This window comes from Vidua macroura, chromosome 8 (assembly GCF_024509145.1).
Source record: "Vidua macroura isolate BioBank_ID:100142 chromosome 8, ASM2450914v1, whole genome shotgun sequence".
Lineage (NCBI taxonomy): Eukaryota > Metazoa > Chordata > Aves > Passeriformes > Viduidae > Vidua > Vidua macroura.
The window spans coordinates 25,995,123-26,022,549 of record NC_071578.1 but is presented as its reverse complement, the minus strand read 5'-3'; the positions used below and the strand labels follow the sequence as shown (position 1 = coordinate 26,022,549).

The 27,427-nt window shown below is 38.0% G+C and overlaps 1 protein-coding gene across 1 annotated transcript in view; it reads right to left on the bottom strand.

Annotated features, from left to right (window-relative positions):
- Positions 1-27,427, bottom strand: part of NRG3 (neuregulin 3) — a 344,333-nt gene that overhangs the window by 79,315 nt on the left and 237,591 nt on the right. The window contains exon 3 of the mRNA XM_053984120.1: positions 21,982-22,055. Within this exon, the coding sequence (XP_053840095.1) occupies positions 21,982-22,055 (74 nt within the window). The remainder of the gene's footprint in view (positions 1-21,981; positions 22,056-27,427) is intronic.

Genomic DNA, 27,427 nt, shown 5'->3' with positions numbered 1-27,427 from the left:
ACTTTTCTAAGGAGCTGCAAGGCTCTGGCAAATTATCTCTGTTATTTTTATTTTGTGGGACTCTGGCTGCAGATCTTTCCAGTCAGCTGTTCCACTCATCACATTTACCAGAAGCATTTTCCCTAGAATGCTGTACAAAATAACAATCTCATCCTGCTGCTTCCTCAGTCCATTAATTCAAATATGGTTTGAAATCTGTGTGAAGTAAGAGACTGTATTGCTGCTTAAGCTGGCAACAGCAGCAGCAACAGGTATCTCCATTTCTGAGTAGCTTTATAAAGGATCAGTAAATACCCCAGCATCAATGAAAAAGTACTTTCTACTTTGCTATAAAACCATTACCTCTACCTAGCATGCAGATAAAAAATACAGTTTTTTCCTCCAGAAAAAAAAACATTCTTCACATGTTTGTGAAGAATTCAGTAGCTTGTAATATCAGAGAACACTGTCAGCAGCAGCAGCAACACTCTTCCCTCAAAGGAAAACAGTTGTCCATTGCAAACTGCTGTCCCCTCCTTTATTTTGCAGCTGTGCACTTTCAAGAAAATTTTAAACTGAAAAACCAGCTGTCTCTATTTTTCATTTGCAAAATGTCTCCCCATTGAGGATTAGAGATTTTCTTCCCTTAAATAAAACAGAAAAGAGAGCTTAACACATGATTAAAAACAAATTTAGGCACCTAAATACCTTTGTAAAAGATCTCAATACCTTTACATTTGTAAAACAGTCAAAGTCACTTTCAAATTGGAAACCAGTCATCTTAGATTCACACCTCTTAAGTGCTCTTGATTTCTTTGGGGTAACATCTAGATTGTGGGGACAAGTGATTCCTGCACCAAGCCTCACATTCACATGTTCAGCCAGGCTGAAGCAGGAACACCTGCATGCAGCTATTGGTGCATGGAAGAACAGCCACTCAGGAATTATCCCAGTCTAGCAACACCTCGTGCTCTTGCAGCTGGTTCTTCCCTGACATTGCTGCTCCTGCTCCTGCCAGGTACTTCAGGTCAGCTTTCAGGTCAGACACCTGCATTTGCTCTGAAATATCCATTTTGCTGTGGTGTCTACTCCTACTTTTGCCAAACAGCTGCATCAGCAGACAGCTCAGAGGGTATCAACAGCTGGAGCCTTTACTCTCATGGGGGAAATTTCTTTGGAGATCCAGCAACTGCAGAAGGCAAAAGGCAACTCATCTGAGCTACCTGTAGGATCATATTATACTGCCCAGCTGAGGCCTTAAACCCATTTTAAGCTCCTAGGTGCAGAACCTGATTTTTCTAATGTGTAAGAACTTTCCTTTGGTTTTTCAATCTAAATTTATACTGCACCAACTTAAACCCATTCATTCTTGCACAAACACCATCTTTCAGCTTCAATCATTCTTATATTTCCTTTATATTTATCCACTTGGCGTATTTATAGACCCAATGACATCTCTGACATATTTCCCAGGCCATCATTCCATACAGCTGCAATTTCCTGACAGGCATTGGAACATCTATCAATTACTGTACTGGATCAGCAATATTTCACTCAAAGATTGGCATTCAAATACTTTTTAAAAAAACTGATCACTGCTTCCACCACCACTTCCTACATGCCTATAAAATACCGTATCTTAAGAGAGCCAAAAACATATCACATACCTATTGGTGCTGTCAGGACCACCAGACACCAAACAAAAACCTCCATCCATTAACAACATCAAGGAGGTAACAAGCCATGACTAGAGCCTTTGAGTCAGACTCCTCATGGGACAGGAGAACACAAGATCTGCCCTCCAAAGTGCAAGTTCACCCAAAGAGGAACAGCAAGGACTGTGCTGGCTGGCACAGCAAACTGTCACAATGAAGCCAGACATTTTAGTTAAAACCCTTCTGCCTATGAAGGAAATTTCTCCCCCACTGAATAGATTTTATCTCAAATTATAAAACAAAGAGAATGTAAAAGAGAAAATGTGTTCCCGTCATATTTGTATGACAACTTACAGATAAAGTCAATCAAAACAGTTTAAAATCTAACTCTTTCCTATAACCAAGATCTGCACTGAGGAACCATTTTTAGAATAAAAATATTTTGGTTTTAGAAAGGAATATAAAATTCAAGACAGAGGTCTTAAGATTGCACTTCTGAAAGCAACTTTAAAAAAAATCACGTTGCGGTAATTACAGGTTATGTACACACATAGTCATACAAGAAATGCAGTCATATGCTGTGCTTTTCTCTGTCTTTTGTGTAGGTGCTAAACACTGCTGCACAGACATTATAACACAAATACATTTTTATTGCTCTCTTTTTTTTCCCTTTTTGTTATTTTTTCTAATGCTGCTTAAATTGCTTGGACAACTTACAATGGAAATTTTGATGTCTTGCTGACTTCTCTTTCCTGTACAGTCTGCAACTGCAGCAAGTTTAAATATATGCAGAGTAATTACATGAGAGTTGGTAAATACTTGTCTAACAACTGCCACAGTACCTGAAGAAATGATTGTTGAAGAATTAATATGAGTTGAGGCCTGCAATGTGAACCTTATTTCTAGAAGATAATCTCAGTCAGTGCTAGAGTCATCCACGAATCTCTAGTAAGTGTCTGAAGACAGACAGATATGACAAATGCCATAAAAAAGGCACACAGCCCTAGTCTGCCTGACTTGAAGTCAGTGTCACTGTGATGGAGCCTGATTAGCTGCTCTGCAATTGCACATTTTCATTTTCTTACAGCCCATCAGGCTGCTTTTAACAAAATTAAACACACTGCAGGGCAAAATAACCAAGTAAACCAAAACAAAACATTTACACTGTTTATAAACATTTTCTTAAGGAATTGCCATTTTGAGGATAAATGTTTCTCTCTTGAGCAAACTAGACATCATTCTTCCCAGTTTCTGCCTTTGGACATCCCCAGAACTGGGATGGGGAGAGCAGGCTATTGCTATAAAATGCATTCACTAAAAATACATCACATCTAACTGGACATTACTAAATAAAATACATGCAGACTACAAAGGAAAACTAACCATAAGATTAACAATATAAATCAAACTCCACCATGATGAGTAAGATGAATGACATTAATTAGGATCCATCTCAGCTAAGTTAATGTTACAGGATGCTACAGCTTTGTATCCCATTCACTGCTTTTCCTAGGTTGTGGTAATTTCTGCTTTCTCTGCCCATGGCCATTGAATTCAGCCTGTTCTCTCTTTGTGGTCCTGTTTCTTTTTGTACAAAATCCCACACACTGGAACGTGGCTTCCCAGTTTTTTACACATGCTAGCAGGAGAAAGGTGGCAGTGGCATTTTAAGCGTCTGCAAAAGTTTCAGAGTCAGGATGCTCTGCTCTGCCATGACCTCACCCCTGCTTCAAGGGGGAACAGTTAAACATGAGAATGGATACCACACCTTGTGCCTGGCCTTGTCAGCCACTGTCCCACTCTTACTTGGAGTGCTAAGAAAGCAAAACTGGAAGACACTCAGCACTGGGCAGCAGGAGGTGCTGGTAGCAGCAGATAAAGCACATCACGCTGCTGTGTGCTGGTCCTTCCCTTGAAGGAAGTGTTTAATGCAGCTGGGAAAGATGCTATTTGTGATGGAAAGGTACAATCCTTGCAGTTGTTCTGGACTGCAGTTCACTGTTAAATGGTGTATTTTAGTGCATTTTTATCTTAGAAAAAAAGGCTGACTGCTTACATTTTTTTTCTCAAGTTATGCCATGGAGAAATATAATTTGCCTTTTAATAGAAATGTCAAGGACCCATTCCCTCCAATTTACTATATAGATTTTTAAATCCCATACAAAAATGTTATAAGTTTAATTGGAAAAGACAGCATGACAGCATAATTTTATAGAACTGGTTACAATTATTACAATAGCAGCTTCCACAGAGCTCTCAGTGATTTTTCAAGAGCATTTACAAGCATAAAGTGTGAGTTAGGAAAAAAAATAGTAATTTGCTACAGCTGTGCAAAGTGTATTAAGGAAATCAATCAGCAGTGACACAGATATTTAGAAATGAGAGATGTTTTGCCCATTTGAGAGCACAACTGTAAGATTTGGTGACGTTAATAGGCTTTTTTTAAATGACCAGATTAAATAAAGCATTATATTTTAGCTCAGATATATGGCACATAAAAAAAGAGGCAGACAAATGGGTTAGAAAACTATTCTGGTTGTTTTTTTCACTTAAGGGGAGAGTGAGATCAATATGACAGAGTATGAGCCTAGGAAAAATGATGACAAAGGCACCTCTCTTGCAGCCTTAATACTGGAGTTGTGAACAACTTCCTTCTGTTCAAACAGGAGAATTTGTTCCTTCTTTTTTAACCATAACTGCATCAAAGATATCCAAGTATTGCCAGCTTGTTTTCCTAACTGCTAATTTCATAGAAGGTTCAGTTCTGGCTAAGCCCTTGGGTCAAAACTAATGTTATTATTATATGCAACAGACACAAAGCCTTTATTTTAACAGATGATGCAGAATGGAGACTTACATGGAAGACTAGAAAAGCAAGCAAACTTATGTCTTAAAGGGCATGTTGAACACAGATACTAAAAGGAGCTTTGAGAGCATAAGGGCAATAAGAGAACAGAACATTTTACTTAATTAGACAATAATGAAAAAAGCTTATTAGGGAAGTTTGACACACTCACAGACACGTTTATAGAAGACAGCAACCCAGCTCTTTTCCTGAAGTGATGTTATGGTGATAAAAGTTCTGCAGATTCACTGTGCTCTAAATTTATTCTTTATTTACTTTTGAAGATATTCTCATGGGCCAAAACACCCTCTTTGACCTTGAACTTTGTGCTTTTGTCATTAGATTTCTAGCACACTCAAACCAGATCAGAATAATGCAGTAAGGACAGGCTGTAAAGGAACTGGGCTGTGAATAATACATGTAAATGATGTTGAAAAGGGACCTGTGAGAGTTCCACCTGTGAGGGTGGAAGACGGACAAAATTGCTTTTCTTCTTTAGGGAGAGGGGCAGGCATACCAGTATTTATTCAGCAGGCAAATTAATTGGCTTTTGCTGAGCTCTGTGCTGCTGCAGCTAAACTGCTTCCACAACCTGACCTACATAACTTCCAATTTGCTTGGGAATTTCCTCATTCAGCCACAGGACAGCACAGCACACAGTGAACTGCAGAAATGATCCTGGAAAGTCATAGAGCCCCATATGAAATAAATTTCTTGTGAGCAAATTAAAACTTCATAAAATATCTTTGCAGCACAAAATTAATCAGTCTAATCAGAAATTACTGGATTAAAACATAATATAGTCAGAAAGCTGGTATAGTAATTTAAAAGTACTGTCAATGGCAATTAGCAATAAGCATCTAATTTATGGGACACTCCATATCCAGTGCTTTGCAGCAACACTTGTATTTACACACTGACAACCCTCATTTTCTCTGCTGTGCCCATTTCCCAGTCTCCTAATTTTCCTGGAATACTCAAACGAGGAAAAGCCTGTAAGTTACCATGCCATATGAAAGATAGAAGTTTATTTTCCAGATTGCCTACTCTGAAAATGGCCAAAAAGTAGCTAACACTACTTTTGGTTTGATAGGAAAGAAGTCTCATGAAAGCAGAATTTCTGGCTAGGGTTAGTTGAGCTCTGGACTCTGTCCCATTTGCAGGATTTGCACTCAGAAACAGTCTCAATGCACATATGTAATTTAAGGACAGATTCCAGGAAAATTCTGTATAGTTTTGGGGGTCAAATGTTCCTCCACAACCCTGAGTAGATCTATAAAATCCTCCAGTAACAGTCCCTCTTCTTGTGCCAACCAGATGCTGGACAGGGAATCAGATACACACAGCTGCTATTTCACCAAGTAGTTTTCACCTTACCTTCTATCCATTACCAGCTTTCCAGTCCAGTGTTTGTTCTCAGAGATCCTATCCACTACCCAGATAACCAAACCAAGGCAAACACTAAAAACATCACTTGGGATTCAAAAGAGAAAGAGAGACCTCCCAGCCCTAAAAGTATGTACAAAAATGTACACCAGCCATTGCTTTATTTCTTGGCGTTTCAGAGGCATGAAGAAAGTTTTCACACAGTCCAAGTATAATTTAAAAAAATTACTTATGACATATAGGAGCCTACATATTATTAAATATTGACAGGTGCCAAAACGCCTCTAATAATTTTGCACTTTCTCTTTACTTTTTACTTTTGTGTGTGCGATTTTGCATTCTTATGGAGCAGACACATTATTTTACATTCAAATGCTGGTGCAGCTGCTACTACCTAAGGCTTGAGAGATTTATGGATAATAACACAAGTGCAAAATACAAGAGTACATTTGGATGCATATCAAACAGGAGCTGCATCAGTCAATCAAACTGCTGGACAACAGATTCAAGTCTACAGATAAATATAAAACAAAATAAAATTCCTCAGCTAGACCAACTTCTTTAGAAAAATACATTATGCATTTCCCAGTACTGACATGGATAATGTAATACTTTTCTCCTTGACCAAAGCATGTCACACACTTTGTTTTCTAAGCCAATGTGTGTTAAAGCAGAAAAGAATAGCCATTCTTCTGAATTGCTATCAATAAAAAAGTAGCTACTGTGTCAGTCAGAGTGTGTAACAATAAAAAACAAGATATGTATCAATGTCAGCATCTCAGCACATTCCACTCTGCACATCCTCAGTTCACATACACAGTCACTGTTGCAGATGCACACACTGCTGCTTCCCAGTCACTTCACTTATTCTGACATCTATTTTTTACAGTGTAAATACCACACTCTGCCCAAAAGAAAACCTCTCTGTGTATGCCTTTTTTGTCATGAACAAGAGACCAAAATAAATGACCAAAGCAGTCCCACTCAAACCTGACAACTTCATGCAGTTGCTTTTTAGTCTTTATCACTCAAAACCACTGAAATAAAAATAATGGTATAGAGGAGAGCTCTGAATTGAATTCTTGATTGAAAATCTGTACCAAAAGCCAGCCTTGTTTGAACACAGCTCTCATTAACAACTCTGGCAGTAAATGGCATTTTGAGTTTACCATGCACTAGGGAAGAGCAGATACAAATCAGGACACCCTGTGGTCATCACCGAGGGATTAACATTCCAGTGCATCATCAAGCAGCTGTGTCTATTCTAACTTTTCTTTCACTTCTAGCTTTTTATGGCCAGCAATTTAAGACACTCAGCAACCTCAGAGAATCCCAAAGTCCCTGCTCAGCAATGTGCCTGACCTCAGAGCCAGATCCTGACCGTGAGCCCAAGGCAGCAAGAGCAGACAGGGCCCTGCAGACCTGAACACCAAGTTTGTTCACATCCATCACTCTGAGAGTGATTTTCCACCTGCTCCTCCTGGCCTTCCTCCCACGCTGCTCCACTGTCTTACACAATAAAACCCCACAAAACTCATCGAAAACGCAGTATTTTTCTTGTATTCCCCGACATGGTTTTGAGTTTTTTTGAGCCAGCCATGGACTGCTGAAATATTTATCTACTACCACATATAATCTGCTGGTAGGGGATTTTGTGTAAACAATAAAATGGGATGTGGTTAGGCAGTAATATTAATTCATTTTCTAATCACATATTTTTCCAAACTCCAAACTGAAGAATCTCTTAGCTAATGCCCCGTACACAGCTCCATTTACCACTTTTTAAACTTTACTATCACTCTTGGCAATAATATTTCCTTTGCTGCTGCACTTTCTTCTGCTCAGACAGGCCATCTGCCATCCTGCTCTCCAAACTATTTGTCAGCAACAATCTCTGTAGACATTGAAGGATATTATAGGTGTGAATTACGTTCATATTCTTCCTGCATTTTGGGTTGAGGACAGTGCTATTGCAATGAGACACTGACTGTAGAGAGAAAGCAAAAGCCCACAGCAGCTAGAACAGAAGGTACATGTCATAAATTTTCAATGTGCACTTCCTATCCCTTAAAACAAATTTATTCAAATTCTCCCCTGGCAATCAACTTTAAATGGTTTTCAGCACATGTAGATGCTGGCAAAGGATTCCAAGTCATACACATTAGGTTTTCTCCCTAAAACTGATCAATTTTCATTAAGCAAAGTAGACACATTTTTCAGTGAAAAATATGTAGATGATACTCAGATTAATCAAACTAGAGAATCTTTGGAGTGATTTTAGTGGAGTAATTCGAGGGATTGAAGCTCTGACAGGCAACTTGTCAGCCAATGAAGGGCTGTTCAAAGTAAAGCATATTGTAAAGATGAGCAGTGACTACTAAAAATTTTGGTTTATGTCAGTACATAAGAGGGAACATTTTTATATAAAAGATCAAAATGGGAAGGACTCAGCCTGGTTGTTCCAAATCACTTGATTTGGAAGGCTGGGAAGATCAAGCCTCTTTTAATGCCTTTTTATTTTTGACCCCTCTAAACATGAGTAATTTTTATTTTAAGGTTTGAGTAAGTCTCATTCTCATCTTAGTAAATCTCATTCTGACTTAAAGCTTCAGGAATTTTCATTTTCAGGACAAACTCATCTGGGAAGCTAAAACTTTGAGGTCTCATTCTGGGAAAGCAAAAGCTCATTTAGAATTCACTTTAGCAAGTCTCTTCACTTGAGCAAAAACTAATTGCACAGAAAAAAACTTTAAAACAATGAAAAAAACTCCCACAAAGCACTTTTTTTTTTTTTAATCTCATCCACCTTGTCTATCTTGAAAATGCTGTGCAGCAGGGAAGTGTATGAAGATCTGGATTTTGTGTAACATAAGAATAAGAGGTTAACTATAAAAATTCTGAATTTTAGAAAGATTTTATAAATACTAAGCACTATTGACCCAAGAGGGAGATTGCTATTATTGCATTATTTCATGCACTTGAGATATACCTAAAACATTCCAAATTAAAAACCTAAGCAAGGTCTAGTTCAACTTAACCAAAGACTAAATATAAATATATATATATATTTATAAATCTAGTCTAAATTTTTATATATATAGAAGTTTTCTTGCCATCTTCCTTTTCTTTTATAGCTTTCTCTTATGGTTAAAAATAAAAAAGGACTAGAATAATAATTTCATTTTCATACATGCTGTATTCCAGCAGTGAGCTTTGTGATGCTTCTAAGTCACTGAGTTCAGCTGAGCTTTTCTGGATTTGTGATGTTTTGCCAGCACAGCAGGGTTGTTGTCCCTGCTCTCAGTGCAGATCTGACCTAGCAGATACTGAACACTTTCCCTGTACTAAGGAGCAGACAGACAGTGAGCAGTTATGACTTTGAGTTTTCCTCAGGTTGTCTTATTGGACCTTCCTAAATAGTTAGAAGACTTAATCTTCTCTATGTAACACCTTATGAAATCTAAATTTGTCTTTTTCTTAATTTGCCATATTCTAATTAGCCTCTGATGGAGCAGGGAAATACATCTTGCCCATTTACTACATAGGAAGGTTAAGATTATCTTTATTCATAGATATGCAGGGTGGCATGAAAAATCAGGCAGAACCTTTCCTGCTTTCACAACAACTTCTGGTAAGAGCTTTCTGACTAACGCAGGATTGAGGAACGCAGAAGTCCTGGAGGGAGGAATAGGTTACCCTGAATGTACCTTCAAAGGCACAGAAAGCTCATAAAGCAAGAACCAACTGAAATGGGTCATGATCTCCCCAAGCAGATGCATCTCTATATTTAGCAACCACTATTATAGCTGTTGACACCTTAAGGAAATGTCCTTATCACCACCCCAGCTGGGCCCAACTTGTCATCTTCTACTTGCAAACTCACGTAGTAACATTGCCCCTCAGAATCTCACAATCACAGAATCGTTTAGTTTGGAAAAGACCTTCAAGATCGAGTCCAACCTCGAACCCAATACTGTCAAGGACACTTGTCAAGGCCACCATGTCCCCAAGTGCCACCTCCAGATGTCTTTTTAATACCTCCAGGGCTGGTGACTCCACCACTTCCCTGGACAGCCTGACCACCCTAAACCCAACCTAAACCTCCCCTGGCACAACAGAGGCCATTTCCTCTTGCGCTCACGCCTCGCTTGTTACTTGGAAGAAGAGACCAACCCCACCTGCCTATTAGCCTCCATTCAGGGAGTTGTAGAGAGTGATAAAGTCTTTCCTGAGCTCCCTTTTCCCCAGGCTGTAGTCACCACGTTTCCAATGCCAATAAAATGAATAATAAATTACTGAGAATGACATTGGTGAGTAGCATTTTTACTTGGAGTTCTCCAGACACCTATACATATGTCTTAACCCAGTTTCTTCTGAAATAAGTAATCTTTTCTCCAGAAGTGTACCAATTGTATTTTAAGGCTTTAAAAACATTTAAATATTTGAATATTTGCTGAACACTAAACAAATCCTGACCACAAGGGTTGCTTAAAATGTGGAGACTGATAAAGACAGTATGGCATTAATAGGAGACCAAACTGTCAAAGACAGCTAGATTAGACTGGAACACAAAGTCTTCACAGAAACAAAAATACCTTTTGCTTTTGTATATATTACCATATATACATATTTATATTTACAACTGCTAATCTCCACAGACCAACAAGCTCCTTCAAAAGGACACTCTTCCCCCATCAGTGCGCCAGATGCAGATGGAGCCATTCAAGGACAGCTCCTCCATCAGCAAGAGCCATGCTCCCACATTAGAGCTGCTCAGCTTCTAGAAAAAGTCTTTTCAGAAGGACTCATTAAATCCAGAGTTAAAATCCACTAGGTCATCTCATTATCAAGAAAACAGCAAATTTATGATGTAAACCACAAATTAATGCAAATAATTCAGCTGGATGCTTCAAATCTGCTCAATATCTTTTATTTGAATATTTATCTTGAGCAATGATACCCACCACTATTTTTTTTTTTTTTCAGGATTGAGACCTAAGTCAGTATCTTACATTTTATAAACTCTAGCACCTTCTATAATATAAATGAGCATTAAAGCAAAATTCTCTGTTTTGCTTTGTCTAGGGTACTTTGTCTGTACTGTAAAAATACACATTTCACTGCAGTAGAAATTTCAAGTTTACCGATTCACAACTAGAACTGGGAAATAGCAGAAAAAAGTTAAAAAAAGGAAAAAAATCTACAACCACAAACCCAAAAAAAGGACACTGACTGACCCACTCCCTTTTTCTGCACTGTGATCTAGGCATTGACCTCCAAGACAGCAAAATCAGGTCAAGGACTTGAACCTGTCTTTCACCTGTCATGGACAAGTATTCTGTTCTCTAATAATTCTGGGCTTTTTTTCCTGTACCAGATAAGGTTCCTTCTGAACCTGAAAAAGCTTTCACAATAAAAGCACTGTCAAGACACATAAAACCACTCTGTATTGAAAATGCAACCTTTTTTTCAAGAAAAAAAAAGTTTTACTAAAGCAAACAAAACAAGAATCCAAGTTAAATTTAGATGCTACTTTTCACAAGCAGCCCACACAGTAGATATTTTCTCCTGATAAGCATTAGGTATTAATCTCTCCCTGTATCTTCAGAGATAATTGGAGCCAACTCCTTTGGAAACAAAATTAAATGTGGGCATCTGTTCATTGTAAACATTTAAAGAACATTTTGGATACTAAATTAAACTGCAAATTATATTTTTTTTATTCCATTATGGAACAAAAGTAAACATTTTAGATAAAGAAGAAAGGGAAGCCTAAATGAGACAGACCAGTCAGCCTGTGAAAAGCTATTTGTCATTAAGACATTTATCTGGAAGAATGTAAACAGAGGAGTCAAATCTTGGCGTCAGAGAGGGAGTAAAGACCACGTGCAGCAACAGTGTGGGAAGGAATCACAGAAAAGCACATGGCAAATACTGAGTGGAAGCAAAGACTAGCAAAGAGAGAAGACTCACTAATAGAAACACAATTCAGATGCTGGAGGAAAAAGTCCCTCACAAATGGGGAGGGACATAAAGTAGATATGTTGGGATAGAAGGTAAAAGATTAAAAACCAAACAGTCTGGTATCTTAGCAACATATGTAATACACTCAATTCTTCTCCTCTTGCTAACTCACCTGAGGTGTTAAAGTGGTTGGGGAAGACAAGGACAAAGAGCAGAATTACTCATGGAAAGACAATGAATGGACAATGACAGGGAGGGCTTTGGCTATTACTTGTTCTGTGTTTCAGACTTGTTTCTCTGTATGACTATCCAGAGCTGGATTGTCAAACCTGTTACCCAGGGTGTGTGCAGAAGTCACAAGAGAAATAAGCTTTCTGTTTCCCAGGCCCCTTATTAACTTGTGAGTGTTGATGGCAGCAAACAATTGTACTTTTTCCTCTAGAGCAAACAGGTACGTGCAGCGGGAGCAGAGTGCTTGCTGAAAAGGCTGGAAGTGAATCTGGTCCTCCAAAAAGAGTCTCATCAAGAACTGTCTCTTCGAGTGTGCTCTTTGGTTTGCTTCTGTGAGAACACTGATCTGGTTTGTCTTTAGAAATTCCTGCCGTGAGCAAATTTATCACTGAATAATATAAATACATATGCTCATGGCTGGCAGTTTTGACTCCCTAATGGTCGATACAAAACCCACTAGAAAACAGTAGTCATACATGGCATAAAAGTCATGTGAGGACAGTGCCATCTTGAAGGATTCATTAACAAACATTTTCAGTCCCAGTGAGACCAAGATTCTATCATTTGATCTTTCTGATCCAGGAAATAATAGTTACATAAATTGCTGGGTTTGCACAGTAAAGTTTTAACCAGAAGTGGCTATTCCCTGTTGCTTAATATAAGTGTTTTATGTTGGGCCTAAGAAATGAGCCTGGAAATGCCTTCAGGAGTCTCAGTGCTGTTTTTATTCTTAGCAAAAGATTATAACTTTGATGTGGTAATCAAACTCATAGCAATACTGACCCATAATCTTTTCAGGAAGATTGCCATTCTCATAGGCAAGTATGTACATACACACATTGCCCTCACAGAATCTGGTCTTCACAGCAACACAGAGCACTCACTACTTTAATTTTGAATGATACTTATTCCTGGTTTTCTGTCATGAGCAGAGATTGTACAAATTAGCTGAATCAACACTGACAGAAGCTCTAAGCAAAGTCAAAACTCTAACAACAATAATTGCCCTGATGAGCATCCTTGTAGTGGAGTAAGGACTTAATGCAAAGAGTGAAGATCAGCTAAGAGCACTGAGGTTCTTCTGAGGTATTCGTTTTGAAAAGATGATCAGAACACTCAGCAAAAATCCTCTTGGAAGAAATTTTAGCTCTCACATATGAGCCGCTTAATGTTTTCACTCTCAAGAGAGTGCATGTTGGACTGATCCTGAGCTTTGTGTTTGTGCAGTGCAGAATTCATCTTCCTGCTGTTCACTACTTACAGTCATAAAACTGTACTCTGGACAGATCACAATATGAGGAACCCCACAGCACCTGCCCCCACACTACTGCATTTTTTACTGGAATCATTTAAGGCAGAACCACTCTTAGGAGATGGCAAAACATTAAATTCAGACTTAGATTTAACACAGACACTTTCAAAGACATAGGATTAACTGCCAATAAGAGAAATCCATCTCTTTTCTCCATGTGTCCTTACTAGCTCCTGCAACAGACAACGACATCTTAAAGAAACCTGTACCATGCCATCTCAACCAACCATGAAGAATTCAACATCAGAATTGTGATGTAAAGTGAAATAGTATTGCTAAAGTAAGATCCTCTTGGACAATTGAGTAGCTAATTTACAAAGATGAGAACCCGAAAAAATGAATGCTTTTCAGCTAAGTTACAGTCATGTTTTGTGTAATTCTCCTAAATGTCATTTCATGATGGCTCATCTTTCCTTACACTTTTCTCCCTGAGCATGAACTATGGCCACTACAGTGCTGAATTTTCCTCTTAGGAGGTCCAAAAATGTGATCTGACAAGTCAGTGATTGACTGCACTTTATTCATCCAGGAAAAATCAGGGAAGTCCTTCCAAAAGACGGTGGGAGATTGACACTGACAGTAACATGTTGTCAGTAGTGAGAGTACACAAGTCAGAAAAGTTAGTTACTTAGGGTAACAGGCGAAGTAAGGGGCTTCCAGGGTGTCACAGAACATACACTTCAACTATATTTGTGCTTGCACAGCCACAAAATGGCCAACAGCAGATTTAGGAAATCATAATGTGTTTGTAAGAGGGATAGGAGGAGTTGCTGTTTCAGAGGCTCATCACTTCAGAAGGCACTTGTTTCAGGAGAGCTGCACCGCCTCTCACGGAGGCCCTGGGATGTTCCCGGCTGGCGGCGGAGCGGGAGCAGCGATTCCCAGCCGCGGTCCTTATGTAACACTGTAACCTCCTTCACAGCCATCTGCTGGGGCACTTGTGTAACGAGCCCTAGCCGAGCAGCTCGACCATCAGATGGTAAACTTCCCTAAAATACAAGTGCAAAAATCACTACCCAAAGACCTGGAAATTCTTTAACTAGACACAAGTCCCACCTTTCACAGATGAATGGGAGTTTGGAAAGGCGACCTTCAAACTCCCCTGCATGAGGTGGCTTTCATTTCCTCTTTGATTTATAGCAACCATGGCTTACAGAAAGACATGGTGATGAAAACTTCTTGTTGGCTGGGATTTGTATTGCTAGAGATCCCATTTTCTTTCTTCCTTGGGATTTGCACCGACTCCAAATAAAATGACTTGTTCAATTTCATTATTATCCTTCCACATGCATGCAATTTTGAAAGAAGAAGAAGGAAACAAGTGGTTTTGAAGTTTGTTTAGAGTTTTTTCCCTGCTGTCAAAGATACGGCATTTGCCTGATTCCAGCTTCTTTGTAAGAATGCCTACAGAGATGCAGCCTGCAGAAGCTGAATTCCAGAAGACCATCTATGGTGTAAGAGCCATGGCAAAACCAGATATCATTGAATACTTCAAATTAAAAGCTTTGAAAATAAAACAACACTGAGTAACCAGATGCCAATACATTCTTGTCTTCCAGGAGAAGAGAAGAATAAGGAACTAATGCTTCTTTAAAACTAATGTAAGATTTTTGGTCTAATTCAGATTGACTTTTTCTCTTTTTCCAAATAAACTTCTATGACTTTTTATTTCAATGTTATTTCCGCTAATTCCTAAATAAAGATCCATATGAATTTAGTAAAGACTGATGTGTAATTTAAAACTGAACTATTAAATGGAAATAAACTGTAATCCCCTTACTAATATTTCCAGAAAGAAAGCCAGAAGGTGTGGGGAGTAGTTGTGCAAACCCACTGCTGTTTTTTTTTTTTTTTTTTTTCTAAAAGGACTGGTAATTCAAAGAAAGTAGAGAAAAACCACCGCTGTTATTGCACACAAAAGTGATGAAAGCAATTCAGCTTAATATTTGGCAACAGCACGCACATGAGTGCACTTTTTTTTTCTGTTTTGAACTGAGAAGAGCAGTACAAATTTAGAAGACAAATGAACTCACAATACCTCCCCTCATTAGAAAAATGAGGATTTCCAATATCCTTCTGATTTCAAAAAACTTATTTTGCAGCACTGACAGAGAAAACAAGAAATTAAAAAAAGTTACTCAAAACATCTACACTGCACATTCTGGACAAGTCACTGTTAGCTTATCCATAGAATCAAATATTATTAGGTGTTTCCTATTAATTTAAATTTTGTGTTTAGGATTGTAAGAAATAACATTATCAAAACTGGTAGTTATTTTCTTTGCCCATGGCATTAGTGGCAAACCTGTGACTTCAATTAATCTCTCTTTGACTTTAATGTTTCAGGACATTCTGATAACGAACACATTCACGCTTCCAGTTATCACCTGTGAACACTTTTACTGAAGCTTTGTTAATGTCGCACCTCTGGTTTGGAACATTCCATTCCAGCTCTGCAGAATAAAGCCTAAATTCTTATTTTAAGGAAAAGAAAACAAAACAAATCAAGACATTTCATACTATTCACAGAAAGTCAAATTTTACAGCTTCCATACAACACAGATTTGAAAACACATCACCTTTTATTGATCATATCCCAAGGTCTTTACATGCCTGATGATCAAAGAGGAGGGAAAACATGTCCCTCATTGCCTGAGGGATATCTTTTCTTATTTTACCTTGCTGATGTTTCATATTCCTCAGACTGTCTTGCATTTGAGGCATCTTTTCTCACATACAGTTAAACTCATTGAAACTTCTGGAGAGATTGTGTTGCTTTTCTTCTTTGTTACTATTTCAATTCCTTCATTTCAATCCATTAATGCATTAGGACTAATCTAGGTTAATTTGTGATGCATTTGAACTGGAGGAACTCTGGTTATACACCTTTATAAAGAGACTGCAGTTGAGAGAAATATCAGATCCACTTCATGGAGGCTAACAGATCTTCTGGGGACTTGTCATTTTTGGGGACTTCCCTTGACTGTAGTCACCACATCTTTAGCTCTTTAAACCTAATTTTACAAGCCAATAAAATACCACCTTTTGATTATTTCATTTTTGTAAAAGCTTAACATCCTAGAGCAACATTAATATTTTTTGTGGACACACAGGTAGTGTGGCACTCTGCCATTAGTTTGATAAGACAGCATAAAATGACAGCCACTATAAAAGAAGCTTGGTCAACAACCTGTCTCTTCATATGCTTTTTCTGAACAAAAAAAGTCTTGAACAGATGAAATAATTAATTCAGAGGGGCTTAAAAGTTTTCTTTTTAAGACTAAATTAAGCCACAAAATTCAGACTTAGATCTACATTTTAAAAGTTCTTTCTAGGATTAAGTAAGTCCCATGTTAAATCTGTTTAAGAAGGACTTGTCCTCCACAAAACTCAGATATCCACCTCTGGGTAGTCTCCCACTTCTAATTGCCCCTATTTCCATGCAACCTTTGAAGTCTTTCCAACAGCAAAATCTTATTTTCTCCTATGCCTTCTAGAACTCAAAATAGGAGAAAAAAAGCAAATTCAGTAGGAAATTTGACAAATTCAGAAAGGTTAAGTAGAACCGATGAAAAAATTATTCAGGCCCTAGAAAATCAGTCATTCAGTGAGGGGCACAAGTTTCATTTTATGTATTAGAATTATTTGGAAACATATTTTAGAGATATTTCACAATGGTGATGCTCCTTATCCTCTATTCGATAAGAGTCCCTTTGCAAAAAACCTTTGTGGTGTCCAGTGCAGTAGCACAGACTTCAAAGCCAGCTCTACTTAAAGCAGGAGGCTGAAATTCCTGAGTTCTCCAGACTTCTCTTTCAACATAAATTATCCTATGATCTTACATATACAAAACTAGTAGGGGGAATAAAAAATAAAGCGCCTAAGATTTTTGCTGATTTTCTTGGGGAGCTTTTTTTTTTTTTTTTTTTTGAGGACATTAGTGGGAGTCTTGGGGTTTTTAGTACATTTTTGGAAAGATATTTTTTTTATTTGTAACCTAGCTATAGTTGTTTTTCTTATCTACAGTCCCAGTCTTCCAGAAGAGGGAGTTTGATCCTTTGCTACAGCAATCTAAGAACGAGCAACTGCATGGCATGTTCCAGATATGACACTTGCAGGTTTCTCTTTGATGAGATTCAAAGAGAAACACATGTGCCACCTTGTCACAGGTTAAAGTGTTACAAGACCACAGGCTATAGCTCACTCAGTAGGAAGAAGACTCATGACATTTGATAAAGCCATTTTAACAACGCTCAAGCATAACAACATGGAAACCAAGAAAAAAAAAATATCAAAGTTGAAATGAAGCATTTTAATGAAACACAAAATTGACACATTTTGGCATAAGTTTTGTCTGGAAGCTAAAAAGTTTTGACATCCTCAGAGCAGGGATGCTAAACAAACCCCGTTTCTGGTGGCAGGTTCACACTGATTACGAGTGAAGTATGATCAGATTACAGAAAAAATTACATGATGGGTTTTACTGCAACAGCAGGAGCATGGCCTGGTGACCTATAAGCTTTCCAGCCCACTTTTATTTTTCTTGGAAATAATGCATTTATTCTGCAAAAGGACTGGATAACATTCCCAATATTTGATAGGGGATTCCTCTTTACTCAAGCTTCTGAGTCAAATGTGACAACTTGAATGTTAATAGGACAAGTAAAAAATTAATACTGAACATTGTAAAATTGAAATACATAGTTTGCATAGAAAAGTAGCTTTCAATGCTAAGAACAAAATACTTGTAGGTGAAGAGGAGCAATTTGGTAAAATGAGGTAAGGTGATAAACTCATTTTCAATGCCTCACTCTCCATTTTGGAATATGCCCACAGAACAGTCAAAGCTTTAAAGGTTTTATTTTGCCTCAGTATAAAAGCAGATTAAAAGAAATTTCTGCAGCCTATATACAACTTACCTTTCAGGGCTCATAGGGCTAGTCAGGTCTACTCCAGAACACTATAAAGGATAGTACAGGAGTACATTTCTACAATTTATGTCATAAACAGGTTCCCAATCCTATAGATACACATAGAAATACAGAAAAATTTCTTGTGCATAAAGTTGTATTCAGCTGGTACTTAAAATTGTGAAAATAGAAGTGTTCTACCATTGCTGTTAGCTGTATTTACAGAGGAGGTAGCCCAGGCACAGAAAGCTGAAGTAACATTCTAGATATACTTTCCTTCCAGCATGTGACTGCTGTTTCTGTTCTTTTTGTCACATTATTATTCCCTCCATATAATGGAGAAGATGACAGAGAGAGAATTCAGGGACTTCTCTTGCACCCTGTTAGCATGGCTGACAGATTTCCTCCTCTTGACAGAGACTGGGAGCCTGGGGGGCTTTGCCATGCAGCCTTTTCCCCTGTTGGTGACATTATTAGTTTTGTTAGGTTCCCCCACGTCTGAGGCTTCCATGGTTTAGGCGAGTTTCTCTCATATTCCAAAATTACTAAACTTCTCAGACTACTTGTGTTTGGATTGTTTTGGATTCTTTTTTAACAACTTTCTCTTATAGTCAGAAAACCTTGTTAAGAGTAGAGATACAAAGGGAAGTGGAAGCTGTTACACCTGTGATGCGTAAAGGTCCAGTCATAGAGCCTGTGCCTGAAGTGTTTTGACATTGGTCTGTATGTATTTTATTTTTTTTCCTTAGGACTTTAATCCTATCTTTGAGCTGAAGGAAGGAAGCAGGTGGCAGATCTGACTGCAAGAAGCCATGGATGCCAATTCAGGAAAGCTGAAACACCATCAGGTAGTTTCAAGAGTGTTTCCTGAAAACAGAATCTTAAAGGCCTTCATTGGTTAGTTGAATTAAACTACATTTACATGATCTAGCATGCATGAATCCATATTAAGTATTAAATAATTTGTATTAATATCTGTCATGCAAAGTCAAGCCCTGCCTAACATAGATCTAGAATGAGGTAAAAAGCTGGTGTTAAAAGTATTGCAGGGCCATAACACACTATTTTTCACTATGCAAATAATATGCAGATAATAGCTACACTGAACAAGCTTGGTTTGTTTTAGCAGGCTACTTAAAAAACAACAACCAAAAAAAATCAAGATGCTTTGGCCCATGTACATAAGTAACAACTTTATAACAAACCCATTGCTGTTTATCAAGTGACTGGTGCAGATTCACTTCACAGTCATGACAAGAATATATTCTGAAAATACAACCTGTGGTATCACAGGTAAGGTAAAACAAAAAACATTGCTTCAGTACTTCATGCATGCAAACTTCAAATAAGCTAAATGTTAACAGATGTGTCATCAACAGCACATTCACCACCAGGAACACCCTAAGCAATCCCATGAAACTCAGCTGTGCTGGACTTGTTCGTAAAGCTTGATTGACATCAGCCAGTGCTGGCTACATGCAGCCCAGACAAAAGAGCCACCATCACATTTTCCAGCTTTCAGAAATTTAGTGTTGCATTTAAAAAATTGCTTCTTTCTGAAGCCATCTCCAAATTCACCCTTCAGCCATTCTCTTTCTAATCCAAACACATTCAACCACAAACATAAGTTTTGGCAGTGCAAGCCCAGAGTCTTTAAAGATGATAATACTGTGCTTGACTACTGTGTCAAATACTTTTTACACTCCTCAGGTTATGCAAATAACAAACATTTCTGCCACTGAGTGCTACTTATCAGCATGGTATTAATTTTTTTTCTCTCACCAGAAGGAAGATAACTACATTACTGATTTAACTCCTGAACAAAATATTGTCACTCTCCAGCTGCAGCAGAAAGTTCAATTATCTTCTGTCCAGGCTCGACATCCTTAGAACAAGTGCATGTGCACACACGTACACTGAGATATACCACATTATGCCAGCACACAGAAATGGACCTGAACTGGAGCTGTCTTTTCACCTTTTGAAAACAGACAAGGCTCAAATATAAAATAAATTTCAAAACTGACATACCTAACTCATGTTAACCTTCTTCATTCACACCAAAAGAGAGGCTCCTTTTGGGCCACAGGTGTGTCCAGTGGACTCATGACAATGTCAAGCCAAAGCCCCCCCTCCTTACATACTCTAAATAATAAAATTTTGAAAGAAAATCTCAAAAAAAAAAAAAAAAAAAGCTTTTGTTTTCAGAAGGTATAAAAAGGATGTTTCAGCAGCACTTAGCCTCACTATCATGTGGCTGAAAAATGCTCTAGAAACAATCCAGCCAGAACCTAACTGGAGTAAGCATCTCCTAATAAAGAGAAGCAAGTCTTGCAACCAACACAAAGAAAGAAACAAAAATACTGTCTGTGCCAGATAAACACTATGGGGCTTTTGCTCTTGTTAGATGCAGCTTAACTGGGGAGCCTTTTTGGGGCTTTGTGTTGAATCTGCATAAATTTAACCTCTATTCTTGAGAGAGTAAAGCAAGAGTCCCCTGTAAAAACCAAGTCAGACAGGTACCACCCTGTCCTGTTGTTAATCAACTGTCCTTTCCCACAATTTCAGGATACTACTTAGGATATTACAAGAAAAACTACCTTTTTCTTTGACATATACACAGCTTCTATACTAACACATGCACATAAAACTTGGCTGAGGTAAAATCTGCCTGTTCACTTAAACCACTTAAATCTGCACTTTACCATTAAAAGTCAAGCTAAGGAGAAAATAAACCAAACACAAAGCAACATGTAATGGGAGCTCCACAACACAGAGAACTACAAAGCAACAGGTGCCTTTGGAAATAGATTTTCATATGGAAAAGCACAAGGAAATAAATTAAAAAGGACAAAGACTAGAAAAACAAGCATTGTTCTTCAAAAAAAACCAAAACAACTAAAATCTATTTTTAAAGAGTACCCAAAACCAGAAGATTTAATATGCTTATGCTACAGTTTCCAGGTATATGAACAAAACCAAGATATTGGATATGACCCTTTGTTGTACGTCACTTCATTTAAAAACATACGTTAAACATAATTAAATGGATTCACCTTAAAAAAATTCATCTTGGTTAATATTTTTGGCATAGTTTTATTTGTCAGGAGAATTTAGAAAGGGAAACAGTGGAGTAAGAGAAAATTTATGCAGAAGTTATTCTGACATGTACTGGCCAGTGTAATAGAAAGTTACTTTGTCTCCACAGTACTACCTGAAAGTACATCTTTATTATTTATTATTTATGCAAATAGACAACAAATCACTCGTCAAAGTGAAAAATAATCAACCTTCACATAAACTGATATAAACTATTTCCAAGGAGATTATAATCTCTTCAGTGCCACACAATGTGCATTTATTTCCTTTTGAAGGAACCACTTTGCACTCTATACCGGGTTTCCTTTTAGATTATGTAATTTTACGTGGTTTTCAGTCAAAAGTAGAGAAACACAAATGCTTTGGCTCTAAGCAGGGACAGTATTATTCCAAACCATGTGCCCTGCTGGAGCAGCACATGTTTCACAAGAACAGAGACTGGATGACGTGGTTTTATCCCACCGCAAGAGCGTCGCTGTTCGTAACACACAGCTGCAGCGGCCCCAGCAGGGACTGTCTGACTACAGGCAAAGGGTCATCTCACATGGCAAGAGCAGCCTCCAGCATGGATTGGAAATAGAAGAAAAACATTTGACGTACTTGGATCTGACAAGATTGAGTCGGTTTTCGGCAAAAATTGGTCACAGCGGACTCCTTGGTAGCCCTCTTTGCACCTGAGGAAAAGGGGATAAATGACAAACATACGCATGCGGTAGTAAAAGGTTAATCTTAAGGTACCAAATCAAGCCTGCCAACACTGCAAGGGACTCACAGAACTACAATATGCAAGTTATTTTGACTCTAGTGGGAGCATGGTTATTACTGGAACACAATGGAAGCAGCTAAAATAATCTGTGTTTCAAAAAATTTCCCCTCAAACCTTTGATTATTTTAGAAACTATGAAAATAAACATCATTCTATCATAACCATTCTTTCAAATATCAATTCAGTGAAACAACCAAAGAAAAAAACCTGTATAAAATATGCAATATTTGCAAGTAAAATAAACTCTTTAGGTAACACAGCACTTTATAAAGCTTCCATACTGCACAAACCACAAGACAGATAACTTATCTTTGGCTGTCTGAAAAAGCAGGGAACAGTTAGCTAGTCATTAATTTTAATATCAGTTTATACTGTGCTTAAAAGATAAAATGATAGACATCATCAAGCATTGTTTGCAAGCAGGAAGTTTAAGATGCCTGTGAGATTAGATTTTAAAGCACATAAACCAGAATACCCTCCCGCCTCAACAAACAAGAACTGGCTTTGGCTGAGATTGTAATACTATTATTTATCTTGAAGCCTTACTTTGAAGAAATTCCATTTGCTGCTTTTGAACTGTTCTCAGAAGTCTCATTTCAACTAAGTGTATCAGAATCAGATCTTTAATTATTTATTCGTCAAGCAGTTTTTCAGAGGAAAGTGATGGACACTTTAATTATAAATGATAGCACCAGGGATTCCTTATCTCCCAAAGCTCTTGCACATCACATAAGCAATATGCTCAAATCAGCATCACCACCTTTCATTAGGGTTGACAACTGCAGCTTGAATGATGTGATAATGTCAGGAGAAGAAGTTATCTGTTCCTTCACAATGTTTGTACTCAGGCTTCCTCTAAATGTTGCCTTTTAATATGCTTTTGGTTTTATAAATTAATGGTTCAATGAGAAGTGCATCTCACCAGCACTGACTCAGGGATTAGTAAGAAGATTTGTGAGAAAATATGTAAATTATGTTCCCATCAGACACAAAAATGTAGTAAAAATCTGCAGTAAGAAAAATATTTAAAACCCCCATACATATAATATTTCAAAACCTCCCTTTTGGCCTTTCTCCTTGATGGGTATGAGGTACTGGTTTGGAGATCAACTTCCTCCCAGTACTTGCCTATCTATAAAATAACTGACTTGAAAACACTGTTCAGGTTTGGTTTCATTCAGATCCCATGACAGCGGTCATAAGTTATCAGTCAAGGAAAAAATGTTTTATTAATTAAAACAGTCCACTAGTCAGAAAAACTGAAGAAGTTCACATATACTCAGATACTGCTACATGCATCTTTTGCCTCTGATTATGAAACATCAGAAGCTGCCTCACATCAAAAAGAAAGTCTTCTTCATAGTCTTGAGAGGAGCTGGCAGACCTCATACCAAACTAAGTACAACCTGCACTGGCGGGGATCCTTGCCTTTCTATGAGCATTTTCTATTAACTTTTTGACACACATTTGCACCTGACTTGGTTATAAATACCATATTACAGACTTAAGACCCTCTATCCTAAACTGTTGATCATAAAAGCATATGAGGAGAGTGTCACAGAGTGGTATCTCCTGGAAGAGCTCTGCCAAGTACTCATCAATGGCCGTGGACATTTTCACTTACCTGTACCTCTGAAAAACAAGCCACAAAGGGAATGTGTTTCTTTCAAAATTTAGTACAGAGGTGGATGATACACCAAAGAATAATCTTTTAATGTAACACCATAACCTTACACTCAGATAATACCTACTATGGTGAGACTGCACCTTGAATCCTGTGCCCAGTTCTGTGGCCCTCGATTCAAGAGGTGCTGGAGTGAGTCCAGACAAGGGCAATGGAGCTGCTGAAGGGAGAGGAGCACAAAGGATGAGTGGCTGAGGGAATTGTGGTGGCTTAGCCAGAGAAAAGGAGGCTCAGGAGGGACCTTACTGCTCTCTATAGGTCCCTGAAAGGAGGGTGCAGTGAGGTGGGGGCTGGTCTTTTCTCCCAGGTAAGAAGTGACAGGATGAGAGGGAATAGCCTCAAACTGCACCATGGAAGGGTTAGATTGGGTATTAGGAAAAATTCTTTACTGAAACTGTGGTCAGGCTTTGGAATAGGCTGCTGTGGGAAGTGGTGGAGTCGGCATCCTTGGAGGTACTTAAAGCTGTGTAGCTGTGGTGCTGAGGGACATGGTTTAGACATGGGTTTGGGTTAACAGTTGGACTTACTGATCCTAGAGGGCTTTTTCAGCTTCATTTATTCTACAACTTGATGGCCAAACATAGGTTGTTTTTTGTTAAACTGCATTAAGTTTTTCAACAAAGACAAAAAATAAGTTTTCTAGTTCCCTTAAAAACTGTTTTTTAAATTTGTGAAAGAAAATAATAGCAATAATTGCTCTGCCATTATGACACCCAAGTTCAACCTTTTGCATGTTAAGCAGAATATATATTTGACAGTTATAATGCTACAATATGATAAAATTTGATCATGTTGTGGCATCCCATAATCTTAGCTAAAGCATCTACCATGTGTCCTAAATAGGCAGATGTGATATGCACACATAATGCTCATTGGTATCACACCTCCACAGAAGAAAGCACAACAACCCACTGCAGAAAACCCTATGAAAGCAGCACTGTGGTGACACATACAGAAGTTCAGGAAAGTCCAAATGAGGTCACTCAATATCACCATATGCAGTGTGAATGATCAAATACATATTTATGGATGCATTAAAAAAGCCATGAGCTACCAGAGAAACCTTGAGAAATACTTAGGTGCTGGTCATGGTTTCAGAAATGATCACTTGAATCTGAGACAAACAAATGTTTATTAGAGGTAGCATTAAAAAAAAAAAAAAAAAAGAACAGAAAAATAACTTGGATAATATACTGCTTGTAGTGAAGCAAAAGCTCTGATGTGCATGTGGGACCCCTTCAGCAAAGGCTGGAAAGGACAGCCTAAGATCCATTCCAGCACCAGGAACAGCTCCTGTGAGGAAGCGCTGCACTCTATCAGCAGGCCTGGGCTCAAGCGCACACCATGGCAAAGGCGTCTAAAGATGGTGTTAATTGCAGCCTCTTTGCAAAGTAAATATGAAAAAGGAATTCTCTATTTTGCCTTCAGATTTTCACCCAAATGAGTGTGTCTGTCTAGGCTCTAGACCAAAAATATCAACAGGATTTTATTGTATGAATGGAATTAGTTAAATCCTTCTGATTAAATGGCATGAAAAGACAAGCACAGGTAAAGCTAATCTGCATTGTTAAAATGCTTGCAAACAGCATATCCCTAACTGATAAGTGCTAAATTCAACTAAGATTATTTCATCGTGTCTTCTTCACATCTTTTTTTGGCAATGTACTTTCCCAGATGATTTTTTTAAGGTCACCAGTTACAAACTGCATTGTGCATTGCACGTCGTGAAGTCAGCCACAATGACTCCTGTGTGAAAACATGCACGCAGAAACACATCTCTCATTCCTCGTGAGAAGACTTTTTTCCCTTTTTTCCCTTTTTACTTAACCACACTTGCACCTAAGTACTAAAAAGTAAGTACAGTACAAGACTTTATTCATTCTTTCATTCTTTTTGCTAATGTTAAATAATACTAATACACGTATGTTCTAGTCAAAGAGATCACAGACACTTTCTGTGGACATTTTCCAGAACTGTTTCTTGTACAACCTTATGGAGCCAAGGGAGATTTCAAAGAGATGATTGTCTCACTCATAAGACTAACACAGCACTCCAATTTCCTAGGTTTCAGTTTGGATGCATTTGAAAAAGTAAAGTGAATGGGGGTGAGGGTGGGGCAAATTGTGCAATAAACAAAGACGAAGAATAAAATAGATTTAAGACGGCAGAAAGGGAAGAAAGAGAACCTACTTAGAAGACTTAGGGTAGGACATAAAACTTACAGCCAAGAAGCCAATACTATCATGATTTACATTTTCCCCAAACACTTCCATATTGAGCTCCACATCCCTATTAAACCTAAATATTTACTTGTCAAGGGACAGCAAGGTAGAGAATGCAGGAGAGAGAATGGCACCAGCAAACTGCAGAGGCTACAAAAGATGGCAACACTATGAATCCCCATCCCTTTCCTCCTTCTCTGTGATATCCATCCATCTGAAATGGAAACAATTCTCACTCTTCCTCAAGTGTGGTGATCACATTGCCTCTGACCACGTGAAGAAGTATGCAGAAAATAGTTTTTCTGAAACTAAGAATTTGGCAAACATGAAATATGAGAGTAAATTTCAAATGAAAATTTTGAAAATGGCATGTGACATCTCAAGGACAGACTATACCAGAAGTGAAAACTGTAGGACTACACACCAGGAAAACAAACATGTCCTAGGCCAAAGGTGATTTGTGACTTTAAAAAAAAACCAAACTCATAATAGCACAGTGCCCAAAAGATTAATTTATATGACCCTATAATCTGATTCTAGCCTCATAAACAGGAGTAATCCAATTTGAAAGATGGAATTAATAGTACCTATGAAAAATGAAATTTAATTTTTGCAGTGAATCCAAATCCACACACACTTCCATCCCCTTGTAAAACTGCAAATTGGCAGTCTCAAAGATGACATTAATTAGAATGATTCATCTCAGTGGATCAAATTATTTTCTCCTGACGCCATTATATCCCCTGTACTAAGATTCAGATGCCAATAAGAGAAAATACTGCAGCTCTTATTTATTCTCTCTGTAAGAGAGAAATCCAAGCTCACGATAAAAAATATTCTAATGGTCTATAAATTTTGATCAAGTATTTATTTTCACACAGAGAATGCAATACTCTTTATCCTGGGTCAGAGAGTCAGTAACACAATAAATCTATAATAGAAAGCCATGACATTATATAGGCCATTGGGCTGTCCCACAGTCTAGGCTGAAATATGCTGTAAACAATGAAAACTAATTCCTTTGTCCTGCAGGTAAGCTAAATATAGATTTCTGTGCCTGCAATGAGAATGGCCTTAACTGGAATACACTGAAATTTATATCTATTATTTGGATTGTTATTAGGTGAAGATTTTATTCAAAAGGGAAGAAAAATTAATCTTAACAGTGAGGGTCAGACAGGATATCTTGTCATTTACCACATGCAGCCAGTCTAAGTACAAAAGAAGCTTCCTTGGTTCCTCAGATCAGGCCACCAAATCACAAGTGAGAATGCTGTGCTCAAAGCCAGAGAGAAAATGAACCCTTCATAAAAATCAGTGGTTTGCAGTCTCCTGGTCAGGAACCCACCCGAGGTGGGAAATTCACATTCAGTT